This window comes from Phoxinus phoxinus, assembly GCF_949152265.1.
Source record: "Phoxinus phoxinus genome assembly, chromosome: 1".
NCBI classification, from domain to species: Eukaryota; Metazoa; Chordata; class Actinopteri; order Cypriniformes; family Leuciscidae; genus Phoxinus; species Phoxinus phoxinus.
In genome coordinates, this window is record NC_136876.1 from 43,834,637 (window position 1) to 43,846,707 (window position 12,071).

A 12,071-nucleotide genomic window follows, 5' to 3' on the forward strand; every position below is an offset into this window, starting at 1 on the left:
TCTAAACTGAAAAGACGCCGTTTTATCGTAAAATTCCGTTATGAGTCTGCCCGGGCTCGTCCTCCTTACCGCCGGGCGGGTCTCGCTCCTCTGCTGCAGCAGCTGCCTCGTTCCTCCATCGTCCGCAGCTGTTCCTCGCCGTGTTGCGGCTCGTGCGGATTTCGGGATGTCCGGGATTCGGCTTTTGGTTTCTGCGGTCGCCATTCATTATGTTTAAATGCACACCTTTTGTTTCATTCGGACTGAATTAATTCCGATTGGTGAATCTGAATGTAGTGTTTACATGAACGCTAAACAAGTGATTGGTTGATATTAGGGGTGTGCCAAAAAAATCGATTCACAGAAGAATCTAGATTCTCATTGGCAACGATTCAGAATCGATCTGAAATGTCCAAGAATCGATTTAATAAATAAATAAAATCAGCTGGCTGTTCGCCTCCATTTTTGTAACTAGCCTATACGGGACGTGAGCGGCAAATCACTAAAACAAAAAGGAAGCAAATGGATGAGAGGGAGATCTTTCGTTCCTACCATTTGCATGTGTTTTAAGTCCTGTCAGTTTAACAGGGCATAAGAACGAGCAGAGAGAGAGAGAGAGCCCCGGCCGCGCGCGCGCACTCAACCGAGCGCTGTCTGCTCTCTCTCTCTCCCTCGCGCATATGAATCAAAATCATTTAATACGATGGTGTCGGAAAAAAACTCTCCAGTGATGAAATGGTTTCTGTGTTGACAAATCTTGTGCGATATCCTAAACTGCCGAATGCATTTCTTGTTTTTTCTGTTTACATTTCATTGTGAATGCTGCTACGTCAGAGCGGCCAAAGCGTCAACAAGATTCCCCGTACTTTTTGACAAGCGTCCTTGACAGGGCGGCCATAGCTTTTTTGCAGCTCAAGTCGGCGGCGGTGTGAACGTACAGTCAGCCGCCAGCTGCAGACCAACGCACACTGCAGTGCTTCACGAAACTCCCTGCCAACTCCGAGAGGGCAAAAAAAAAAAAAAAACTCGGTCTATCGCTGCTTCATCGCCAGGTAGCTTAGGGGTAGGACTATTATTCATTTTGAAAGAAGCTCTTTATTTTCATAACTTGTTATTCTTTAAGTTACTGTGTCTGACTGAGAAATATAGATGTTTTTTTGTCTTCACCGGTTGTGTTCTACATGATATTTGTGGTAAACTGCATCTATTTTCAACCATTTTGTATTATGAAGAAAGCACTTTTGTTTTGTTCCAACTTATTTTATAGCTAGATACTAATGAGTAGCAATTGAGAACCAGACATGTTTTTGATAAAAGGCACTTCCCTGAGAATTGAACTTAATAAATGTGAAAAAGACACTTTAAAGTCTCCGTTTGTCATTCTGTATAGCAAAGCAGATGAGAGTAGATCATGATCAGAAACCCGATTAGAAATCATTATGGATAAAATCGAATCACATCGCCTAGTTGATATGCGTTTTAGCATTGCTAAGAATAAATAAGTGTGTAAGCAGTCTGCGGAAAGTATTCCTACATCCCAATATGTGCATGCATATTTCAGTGCCTGTTTTGTGCGAAGATGAAAACAGAGGTCTTTCGTTACAAGACGTGTTTGGGTCTTGGTGAGGTGATTTTTTACCTGCCTAAAGCACTAATGCCACTGATCCATTAGGTGAGAACAGCCAAATGAACACTGGAATACCCAAAACACCAACACTACAATCAAGCAATTTTCTTTGTTTTTCCACAGAAACAAAGAGAGAAGTCTTAAAATGTGAGATTTATTTGGTGAAAAACAGGGAAGAGATCCCATACATTCAATGGTTAAATCAGCACACTTTATGCATGGCCACATTCCTTATGACCCCCCATAAGGTGATGAGGATCCCCCCATATGGCTAGAACATTTGCCATCAGGGTGAGTTTGGAGACAGTTTTCTGCACACACTGGAGACTTGGGCGTTTCGCCGGGAGGCTTCACTGGCGGCTTGGGGTGTTCGCCGAAAGGCCTCATTGGAGGCTTGGGCTGTTCGCCGAGAGGCCTCATTGGAGGCTTGGGGTGTTCGCCGAGAGGCCTCATTGGAGGCTTGGGGTGTTCGCCGAGAGGCTTCATTGGAGGCTTGGGCTGTTCGCCGAGAGGCCTCATTGGAGGCTTGGGGTGTTCGCCGAGAGGCCTCATTGGAGGCTTGGGGTGTTCGCCGAGAGGCCTCATTGGAGGCTTGGGGTGTTCGCCGAGAGGCCTCATTGGAGGCTTGGGCTGTTCGCCGAGAGGCCTCATTGGAGGCTTGGGCTGTTCGCCGAGAGGCCTCATTGGAGGCTTGGGCTGTTCGCCGAGAGGCCTCATTGGAGGCTTGGGCTGTTCGCCGAGAGGCCTCATTGGAGGCTTGGGCTGTTCGCCGAGAGGCCTCATTGGAGGCTTGGGCTGTTCGCCGAGAGGCCTCATTGGAGGCTTGGGCTGTTCGCCGAGAGGCCTCATTGGAGGCTTGGGCTGTTCGCCGAGAGGCCTCATTGGAGGCTTGGGCTGTTCGCCGAGAGGCCTCATTGGAGGCTTGGGCTGTTCGCCGAGAGGCCTCATTGGAGGCTTGGGCTGTTCGCCGAGAGGCCTCATTGGAGGCTTGGGCTGTTCGCCGAGAGGCCTCATTGGAGGCTTGGGCTGTTCGCCGAGAGGCCTCATTGGAGGCTTGGGCTGTTCGCCGAGAGGCCTCATTGGAGGCTTGGGCTGTTCGCCGAGAGGCCTCATTGGAGGCTTGGGCTGTTCGCCGAGAGGCCTCATTGGAGGCTTGGGCTGTTCGCCGAGAGGCCTCATTGGAGGCTTGGGCTGTTCGCCGAGAGGCCTCATTGGAGGCTTGGGCTGTTCGCCGAGAGGCCTCATTGGAGGCTTGGGCTGTTCAGACGCAGGCTTTACTGGAGGCTTGGGCTGTTCAGACGCAGGCTTTACTGGAGGCTTGGGCTGTTCACTGGCAGGCTTCACTGGAGGCTTGGGATGTTCGCCGGCAGGCTTCACTGGAGGCTTGGGATGCTCGCCGGCAGGAGTCACTGTAGGGTTCAGAGTTTCAGATCCAGGCGTCACTGGAGGATTCGGCAGTTCAGCTGCAGGCGTCACTGGAGGATTCGGCAGTTCAGCTGCAGGCGTCACCGGAGGATTCGGCAGCTCAGCTGGAGGCGTCACTGGAGGATTCGGCAGCTCGGCTGGAGGCGTCGGCAGCTCGGCTGCTGGCGTCACTGGAGGATTCGGCAGCTCGGCTGCTGGCGTCTGCGGTTCGGCTGTAGGCTTCACTGTATGGATACAGATAATCCACTTTAATCCAGTCTCAGATATATAGCATACCACACAAATTGCAAGTTTCTTATTTTAAGTATTAATCGTAATCTATTAATATCGTAAAACCATCCGTTGCTGGTTCGGCTGAATACTTTTGACACATAGAACGGTAAAGTAATAAAATCAAACAAGAAACTGAAATAAAGCCGACCCAAACACTAATATAGTAACATATCAAATACCTGTATATGGAGCCATACACTGATGTCCACATCCATTGCTGCAGCATTTCTCATTGTTCGGACAGTCACTGTCATAGAAACACAACTCGGCACACATTCCTGCTCCAGACTTTGTGCTTGGACACACTCCTGGCTTTGCTATTATACAGACACATGACAGAGAAACCACATCACTGAATACTGAATGTCTCATTCCCCGCTTAAATTTAAGTTGTCAAAGATGATCAGATTAGTTTTGACAGGAATATTCAGTCTTTCTACTTCGGAGTTTGACGTTTAGTTCAAAGTGTTACTTGCGGTTTCTTTGCAATTGTGAAATTTACTAGTAATTTCTGAGTGAACACTTGTTTATACACCATTTTTTCAGTGTTTCTTTTGGAGTATCTATAGCATCCATCAATAATTAAACTCACTGAAAACGGGCGGCACACACGCAGTCCCACAGGGAAATTGACAGCATTTGTGTCCTCCAGAGCAGTCTCTATCACGAAGACATCCTCGACGGGACGGCACAACGGTCAGCATCGCCGGACACTGACCGGACACTACAGAAGAGGATTCAAGAGGATAGTTAGGGGACACCAGGAAGTGCTGTATAGCTTGTTTCAGCATTTGCAAGTCAGGGGTTTTGCAATACGTGCCACAAACTTTAATATAATATTCACATTTATCAGCTTCAAATCAAAGTAGCTTAGACATCTACCATTTATCACTAAACTGTGTCAATTAGTTTCGAAGACTGAGAGTGCCGTTACAACCTATAGTTGGGCGAGTAATAGTGCAATGCTGATAGAAAACATGCACACCAGTAAATATGTTGTTTATAAATCTACTGGTGTAACTAAGTGTACGTCTTCAAAAATTGTTATGCCATCCCCAAGACCTCCCTCATTTCAAGCATTTTATTAGGCTACACAACACAAGAAAAGTTATAGCTCCCCATGTTAGAGGCTATTGAAGGCCTAAATAGTTGTTCAAATAGGGAAAACAAAACATGAAGCAGAAGTTTAAACTCAGGATTGATGTCTATGTGGTAACAATTGTGTAACCATATAGCATTAGTGTTCTTGATTTACAGTAAACTAAAATTAGTGATTGTATGGGTTTTACTTGAACAATGAAATAAATGCATAAACTTATGACAGTTTTGCATATTTATAGCTTGCTTATTATTGAAACTAAACCACCATCCAAAGTTAAACTTCCGCTGGACATCTTTACTTTTGTAAACCAATGTGCTGAGATGGGTCCAAGTCATATTTTGTAAGACACTTTCTTCGGGCTGTGTAATGAAGCTAAAAGATCTTCTCACCTGCGACTCCAGCGTCTGTTGTGCTCAAACATGCAGACAGACACAATAAAACAGCACTAAACAAGCAGTACACTCGAGCTGTCATCCTCATGACCTGCGATCTCACAATCAACTCTGCTAGAAGATGTGCTGAATTAGTGAGTCAGGACGGGCGAACATGAAGGAACACAAAACTACAATGAAAAACTGTGTCGCTGCATCAAAACATCCGCTGAATCCCACAACAAACACTGTAAAAAAAAGGTTTAAAGAGCTTCTTGAAAACAAGTTTTTAAAGATCCAAGGAGGTCTAGGTAACTCCAACCCTGATGAATCTCACCTGCCTGTAGCTTTCTAGTAGCCTAATCTTGAAGACCTTGATTAGCTTGTTCAGGTGTGTTTGATTGGGGTTGGATGTCGTAATAATTACAGTAATTAGGAGATGATTGAGCGTTTGCCAAAAGAATCTGTAGTGGTCAGGTGCTACAGCGGTCAAGTGGTACAAGTCGGAGTAGTACCAAAAGATTTAACCGTAATAAAAAATCAGTTTGAATGTCCACTGCGATATCCTCCAGTGCCCTGATGCACTAGTCATTTTTCAGTTGCATCAGAGAATGTCTAATATGGGGAATGTCTAATATGGGGAGAACTGCCACTCTCAGTAAACTTCCGGCTTCTGAACTGGTTACAGTTCCACTCTGGTTCCATATGAGGGCGCTCACAGGACAAGTGCAGAATGAATGGAGGCCTATGGAGCTATACCCCTCAAAATCCACTTTTCTCAGGATATCATTTTTTGTCTAGTAATTTGAATGTTTTTTTCGAAAGGAGATGCAAAGAAATTACACATTGCTGGGTGTTGGATTTTTTAGAGTCACTTATTTGCTTTAAAAAGTATTTTAAAATGTCAATGACGTCATACACCTCGTACGACCAGAGATACTGCTTTACGGCAATCTTTCAGTCACTGTGGTGCTTTCGCGCTCTGCAATTTCTTTTCTCTCAAGGCATCGACAACACAGCTGACACAGGTAAATACACGTGCTAGAAGAGTTTTTGCTAGAAGACATTCTGGTCCCACTTCGGATGCCACGATAACATCAAGCGGTATCTCTGGTCGTAATCAGTCCTTCACTGACCAATCAGCGTTCAGAAGCAGAATGCTAGCGTGTTATGGGCAACAACAACTCAACCTGTAAGAAATCGAAAGGACATAAGTACTCGTTCATTCAACTTTCGAACTATAACCCATGTTGAACTTGCAAAACCTACAATCAAATCTGAGATTTCTCAACGGCAATCGGGTGAAAGAGACAAATTTAGCCATCTAGCTCCATAGACTCCCATTAATTTTGCACTCTGGTGGTCTACAACCAAAATTCAGTACAATAGGACTTAATAGGAAGTGGCCAGGCTCTCCGCAGAGGAGAGTAGTAGAAATGTGAAATTATTATTAGCCTGTAGTAGAAATGTGAAATTATTTTAGAAGTTGGTGCCTTCTAGACTGAGAAAAGCCAGAAAAAGTATTTTTGGCTCATGTGGATGAAAGACAACTCCCAGAATACACTTTCTTCACTACCCTACGAGGCCACGCCTACCAGTTACAGAGGCCAGTATCGGAAGAATTGATACAAAAAGGTTACTAGTTGACTCGAAACTGAAAAGACGCCGTTTTATCGTATATTTCCGTTACGAGTCTGCCCGGGCTCGTCCTCCTTACCGCCGGGCGGGTCTCGCTCCTCTGCTGCAGCAGCTGCCTCATTCCTCCATCGTCCGCGGCCATTCCTCGCCGTGTTGCGGCTCGTGCGGATTTCGGGATGTCCGGGATTCGGCTTTTGGTTTCTGCGGTCGCCATTCATTATGTTTAAATGCACACCTTTTGTTTCATTCGGACTGAATTAATTCCGATTGGTGAATCTGAATGTAGTGTTCACATGAACGCTAAACAAGTGATCGGTTGATATGCGTTTTAGCATTGCTAAGAATAAATAAGTGTGTAAGCATAGTCTGCGGAAAGTATTCCTACATCCCAATATGTGCATGCATATTTCAGTGCCCGTTTTGTGCGAAGATGAAAACAGAGGTCTTTCGTTACAAGAAGTGTTTGGGTCTTGGTGAGGTGATTTTTTACCTTCCTAAAGCACTAATGCCACTGAGCCATTAGGTGAGAACAGACAAATGAACACTGGAATACCAAAAACACCAACACTACAATCAAGCAATTTTCTTTGTTTTTCCACAGAAACAAAGAGAGAAGTCTTAAAATGTGAGATTTATTTGGTGAAAAACAGGGAAGAGATCCCATACATTCAATGGTTAAATCAGCACACTTTATGCATGGCCACATTCCTTATGACCCCCATAAGGTGATGAGGATCCCCCCATATGGCTAGAACATTTGCCATCAGGGTAAGTTTGGTGACAGTTTTCAGCACACACTGGAGACTTGGGCGTTTCGCCGGGAGGCTTCACTGGCGGCTTGGGGTGTTCGCCGAAAGGACTCATTGGAGGCTTGGGCTGTTCGCCGACCGGCTTCATTGGAGGCTTGGGCTGTTCGCCGAAAGGCCTCATTGGAGGCTTGGGCTGTTCGCCGAGAGGCCTCATTGGAGGCTTGGGGTGTTCGCCGAGAGGCCTCATTGGAGGCTTGGGCTGTTCGCCGAAAGGCCTCATTGGAGGCTTGGGCTGTTCGCCGAGAGGCCTCATTGGAGGCTTGGGGTGTTCGCCGAGAGGCCTCATTGGAGGCTTGGGGTGTTCGCCGAAAGGCCTCATTGGAGGCTTGGGGTGTTCGCCGAAAGGCCTCATTGGAGGCTTGGGGTGTTCGCCGACAGGCCTCATTGGAGGCTTGGGGTGTTCGCCGAGAGGCCTCATTGGAGGCTTGGGCTGTTCGCCGACAGGCCTCATTGGAGGCTTGGGCTGTTCGCCGAGAGGCCTCATTGGAGGCTTGGGCTGTTCGCCGAGAGGCCTCATTGGAGGCTTGGGCTGTTCGCCGAGAGGCCTCATTAGAGGCTTGGGCTGTTCGCCGAGAGGCCTCATTGGAGGCTTGGGCTGTTCGCCGACAGGCCTCATTGGAGGCTTGGGCTGTTCGCCGACAGGCCTCATTGGAGGCTTGGGCTGTTCGCCGACAGGCCTCATTGGAGGCTTGGGCTGTTCAGACGCAGGCTTTACTGGAGGCTTGGGCTGTTCGCCGACAGGCCTCACTGGAGGCTTGGGATGTTCACCGGCAGGAGTCACTGTAGGGTTCAGAGTTTCAGATCCAGGCGTCACTGGAGGATTCGGCAGTTCAGCTGCGGGCGTCACTGGAGGATTCGGCAGTTCAGCTGCAGGCGTCACTGGAGGATTCGGCAGTTCAGCTGCAGGCGTCACTGGAGGATTCGGCAGTTCAGCTGGAGGCATCACTGGAGGATTCGGCAGCTCGGCTGGAGGCGTCACTGGAGGATTCGGCAGCTCGGCTGGAGGCGTCACTGGAGGATTCGGCAGCTCGGCTGGAGGCGTCACTGGAGGATTCGGCAGCTCGGCTGGAGGCATCGGCAGCTCGGCTGCTGGCGTCACTGGAGGATTCGGCAGTTCAGCTGGAGGCATCACTGGAGGATTCGGCAGCTCAGCTGGAGGCGTCACTGGAGGATTCGGCAGCTCGGCTGGAGGCGTCACTGGAGGATTCAGCAGCTCGGCTGGAGGCATCGGCAGCTCGGCTGCTGGCGTCACTGGAGGATTCGGCAGCTCGGCTGCTGGCGTCTGCGGTTCGGCTTTAGGCTTCACTGTATGGATACAGATAATCCACTTTAATCCAGTCTCAGATATATAGCATAAAACACAAATTGCAAGTTTCTTATTTTAAGTATTAATCGGAATCTATTAATATCGTAAAGCCATCCGTTGCTGGTTCGGCTGAATACTTTTGACACATAGAACGGTAAAGTAATAAAATCAAACAAGAAACTGAAATAAAGCCGACCCAAACACTAATATAGTAACATATCAAATACCTGTATATGGAGCCATACACTGATGTCCACATCCATTGCTGCAGCATTTCTCATTGTTCGGACAGTCACTGTCATAGAAACACAACTCGGCACACATTCCTGCTCCAGACTTTGTGCTTGGACACACTCCTGGCTTTGCTATTATACAGACACATGACAGAGAAACCACATCACTGAATACTGAATGTCTCATTCACCGCTTAAATTTAAGTTGTCAAAGATGATCAGATTAGTTTTGACAGGAATATTCAGTCTTTCTACTTCGTAGTTTGACGTTTAGTTCAAAGTGTTACTTGCGGTTTCTTTGCAATTGTGAAATTTACTAGTAATTTCTGAGTGAACACTTGTTTATACACCATTTTTTCAGTGTTTCTTTTGGAGTATCTATAGCATCCATCAATAATTAAACTCACTGAAAACGGGCGGCACACACGCAGTCCCACAGGGAAATTGACAGCATTTGTGTCCTCCAGAGCAGTCTCTATCACGAAGACATCCTCGACGGGACGGCACAACGGTCAGCATCGCCGGACACTGACCGGACACTACAGAAGAGGATTCAAGAGGATAGTTAGGGGAGACCAGGAAGTGCTGTATAGCTTGTTTCAGCATTTGCAAGTCAGGGGTTTTGCAATACGTGCCACAAACTTTAATATAATATTCACATTTATCAGCTTCAAATCAAAGTAGCTTAGACATCTACCATTTATCACTAAACTGTGTCAATTAGTTTCGAAGACTGAGAGTGCCGTTACAACCTATAGTTGGGCGAGTAATAGTGCAATGCTGATAGAAAACATGCACACCAGTAAATATGTTGTTTATAAATCTACTGGTGTAAAACTAAGTGTACGTCTTCAAAAATTGTTATGCCATCCCCAAGACCTCCCTCATTTCAAGCATTTTATTAGGCTACACAACACAAGAAAAGTTATAGCTCCCCATGTTAGAGGCTATTGAAGGCCTAAATAGTTGTTCAAATAGGGAAAACAAAACATGAAGCAGAAGTTTAAACTCAGGATTGATGTCTATATGGTAACAATTGTGTAACCATATAGCATTAGTGTTCTTGATTTACAGTAAACTAAAATTAGTGATTGTATGGGTTTTACTTGAACAATGAAATAAATGCATAAACTTATGACATTTTTGCATATTTATAGCTTGCTTATTATTGAAACTAAACCACCATCCAAAGTTAAACTTCCGCTGGACGTCTGTACTTTTGTAAACCAATGTGCTGAGATGGGTCCAAGACATATTTTGTAAGGCACTTTCTTCGGGCTGTGTAATGAAGCTAAAAGATCTTCTCACCTGCGACTCCAGCGTCTGTTGTGCTCAAACATGCAGACAGACACAATAAAACAGCACTAAACAAGCAGTACACTCGAGCTGTCATCCTCATGACCTGCGATCTCACAATCAACTCTGCTATAAGATGTGCTGAATTAGTGAGTCAGGACGGGCGAACAGGAAGGAACACAAAACTACAATGAAAAACTGTGTCGCTGCATCAAAACATCCGCTGAATCCCACAACAAACACTGTAAAAAAGGTTTAAAGAGCTTCTTGAAAACAAGTTTTTAAAGATCCAAGGAGGTCTAGGTAACTCCAACCCTGATGAATCTCACCTGCCTGTAGCTTTCTAGTAGCCTAATCTTGAAGACCTTGATTAGCTTGTTCAGGTGTGTTTGATTGGGGTTGGATGTCGTAATAATTACAGTAATTAGGAGATGATTGAGCGTTTGCCAAAAGAATCTGTAGTGGTCAGGTGGTACAGCGGTCAAGTGGTACAAGTCGGAGTAGTACCAAAAGATTTAACCGTAATAAAAAATCAGTTTGAATGTCCACTGCGATATCCTCCAGTGCCCTGACGCACTAGTCATTTTTCAGTTGCATCAGAGAATGTCTAATATGGGGAATGTCTAATATGGGGAGAACTGCCACTCTCAGTAAACTTCCGGCTTCTGAACTGGTTACAGTTCCACTCTGGTTCCATATGAGGGCGCTCACAGGACAAGTGCAGAATGAATGGAGGCCTATGGAGCTATACCCCTCAAAATCCACTTTTCTCAGGATATCATTTTTTGTCTAGTAATTTGAATGTTTTTTTCGAAAGGAGATGCAAAGAAATTACACATTGCTGGGTGTTGGATTTTTTAGAGTCACTTATTTGCTTTAAAAAGTATTTTAAAATGTCAATGACGTCATACACCTCGTACGACCAGAGATACTGCTTTACGGCAATCTTTCAGTCACTGTGGTGCTTTCGCGCTCTGCAATTTCTTTTCTCTCAAGGCATCGACAACACAGCTGACACAGGTAAATACACGTGCTAGAAGAGTTTTTGCTAGAAGACATTCTGGTCCCGCTTCGGATGCCACGATAACATCAAGCGGTATCTCTGGTCGTAATCAGTCCTTCACTGACCAATCAGCGTTCATAAGCAGAATGCTAGCGTGTTATGGGCAACAACAACTCAACCTGTAAGAAATCGAAAGGACATAAGTACTCGTTCATTCAACTTTCGAACTATAACCCATGTTGAACTTGCAAAACCTACAATCAAATCTGAGATTTCTCAACGGCAATCGGGTGAAAGAGACAAATTTAGCCATCTAGCTCCATAGATTCCCATTAATTTTGCACTCTGGTGGTCTACAACCAAATTCGGTACAATAGGACTTAATAGGAAGTGGCCAGGCTCTCCGCAGAGGAGAGTAGTAGAAATGTGAAATTATTATTAGCCTGTAGTAGAAATGTGAAATTATTTTAGAAGTTGGTGCCTTCTAGACTGAGAAAAGCCAGAAAAAGTATTTTTGGCTCATGTGGATGAAAGACAACTCCCAGAATACACTTTCTTCACTACCCTACGAGGCCACGCCTACCAGTTACAGAGGCCAGTATCGAAAGAATTGATACAAAAAGGTTACTAGTTAACTCTAAACTGAAAAGACGCCGTTTTATCGTAAATTTCCGTTACGAGTCTGCCCGGGCTCGTCCTCCTTACCGCCGGGCGGGTCTCGCTCCTCTGCTGCAGCAGCTGCCTCGTTCCTCCATCGTTCGCAGCTGTTCCTCGCCGTGTTGCGGCTCGTGCGGATTTCGGGATGTCCGGGATTCGGCTTTTGGTTTCTGCGGTCGCCATTCATTATGTTTAAATGCACACCTTTTGTTTCATTCGGACTGAATTAATTCCGATTGGTGAATCTGAATGTAGTGTTTACATGAACGCTAAACAAGTGATTGGTTGATATGCGTTTTAGCATTGCTAAGAATAAATAAGTGTGTAAGCATAGTCTGCGGAAAGTATTCCT

General features: G+C 45.8%; 2 protein-coding genes across 3 annotated transcripts; both read right to left on the bottom strand.

The window, feature by feature from the left end:
* Positions 1-1,740: 1,740 nt before the first annotated feature.
* Positions 1,741-5,168, bottom strand: LOC307006460 (uncharacterized protein). 2 transcript variants are annotated; one of them, XM_079627470.1, is made up of 5 exons: positions 5,115-5,168; positions 4,796-5,025; positions 3,897-4,028; positions 3,484-3,621; positions 1,741-3,255 (listed from the first exon to the last, which is right to left on the bottom strand). In XM_079627470.1, exons 2-5 carry the CDS (start codon positions 4,884-4,886, stop codon positions 1,838-1,840), a joined length of 1,779 nt encoding a protein of 592 aa, XP_079483596.1. In that variant the 5' UTR covers positions 4,887-5,025; positions 5,115-5,168; the 3' UTR covers positions 1,741-1,837. The 2 variants fall into 2 exon arrangements, with proteins under 2 accessions (XP_079483596.1, XP_079483597.1); XM_079627471.1 differs by having other exon boundaries at positions 1,741-2,054; positions 2,121-3,255; positions 4,796-5,116.
* A 1,597-nt stretch (positions 5,169-6,765) lies between these two features.
* On the bottom strand, positions 6,766-10,418 carry LOC307006466 (uncharacterized protein). The gene is made up of 4 exons (XM_079627493.1): positions 10,072-10,418; positions 9,171-9,302; positions 8,758-8,895; positions 6,766-8,529 (listed from the first exon to the last, which is right to left on the bottom strand). Exons 1-4 carry the CDS (start codon positions 10,160-10,162, stop codon positions 7,106-7,108), a joined length of 1,785 nt encoding a protein of 594 aa, XP_079483619.1. The 5' UTR covers positions 10,163-10,418; the 3' UTR covers positions 6,766-7,105.
* Between the last annotated feature and the right edge of the window lie 1,653 nt (positions 10,419-12,071).

Coding starts and splice junctions, on each gene's coding strand:
- LOC307006460 (XM_079627470.1), bottom strand. CDS start 4,886: ATGAGGATGACAGCTCGAGTGTACTGCTTGTTTAGTGCTGTTTTATTG. Junction 3,622..3,896: donor GTGTGTGCCGCCCGTTTTCA/GTGAGTTTAATT, acceptor TCTGTATAATAG/CAAAGCCAGGAGTGTGTCCA. Junction 3,256..3,483: donor GTGTATGGCTCCATATACAG/GTATTTGATATG, acceptor GTATCCATACAG/TGAAGCCTACAGCCGAACCG.
- LOC307006466 (XM_079627493.1), bottom strand. CDS start 10,162: ATGAGGATGACAGCTCGAGTGTACTGCTTGTTTAGTGCTGTTTTATTG. Junction 9,303..10,071: donor AACAGACGCTGGAGTCGCAG/GTGAGAAGATCT, acceptor CCTCTTCTGTAG/TGTCCGGTCAGTGTCCGGCG. Junction 8,896..9,170: donor GTGTGTGCCGCCCGTTTTCA/GTGAGTTTAATT, acceptor TCTGTATAATAG/CAAAGCCAGGAGTGTGTCCA.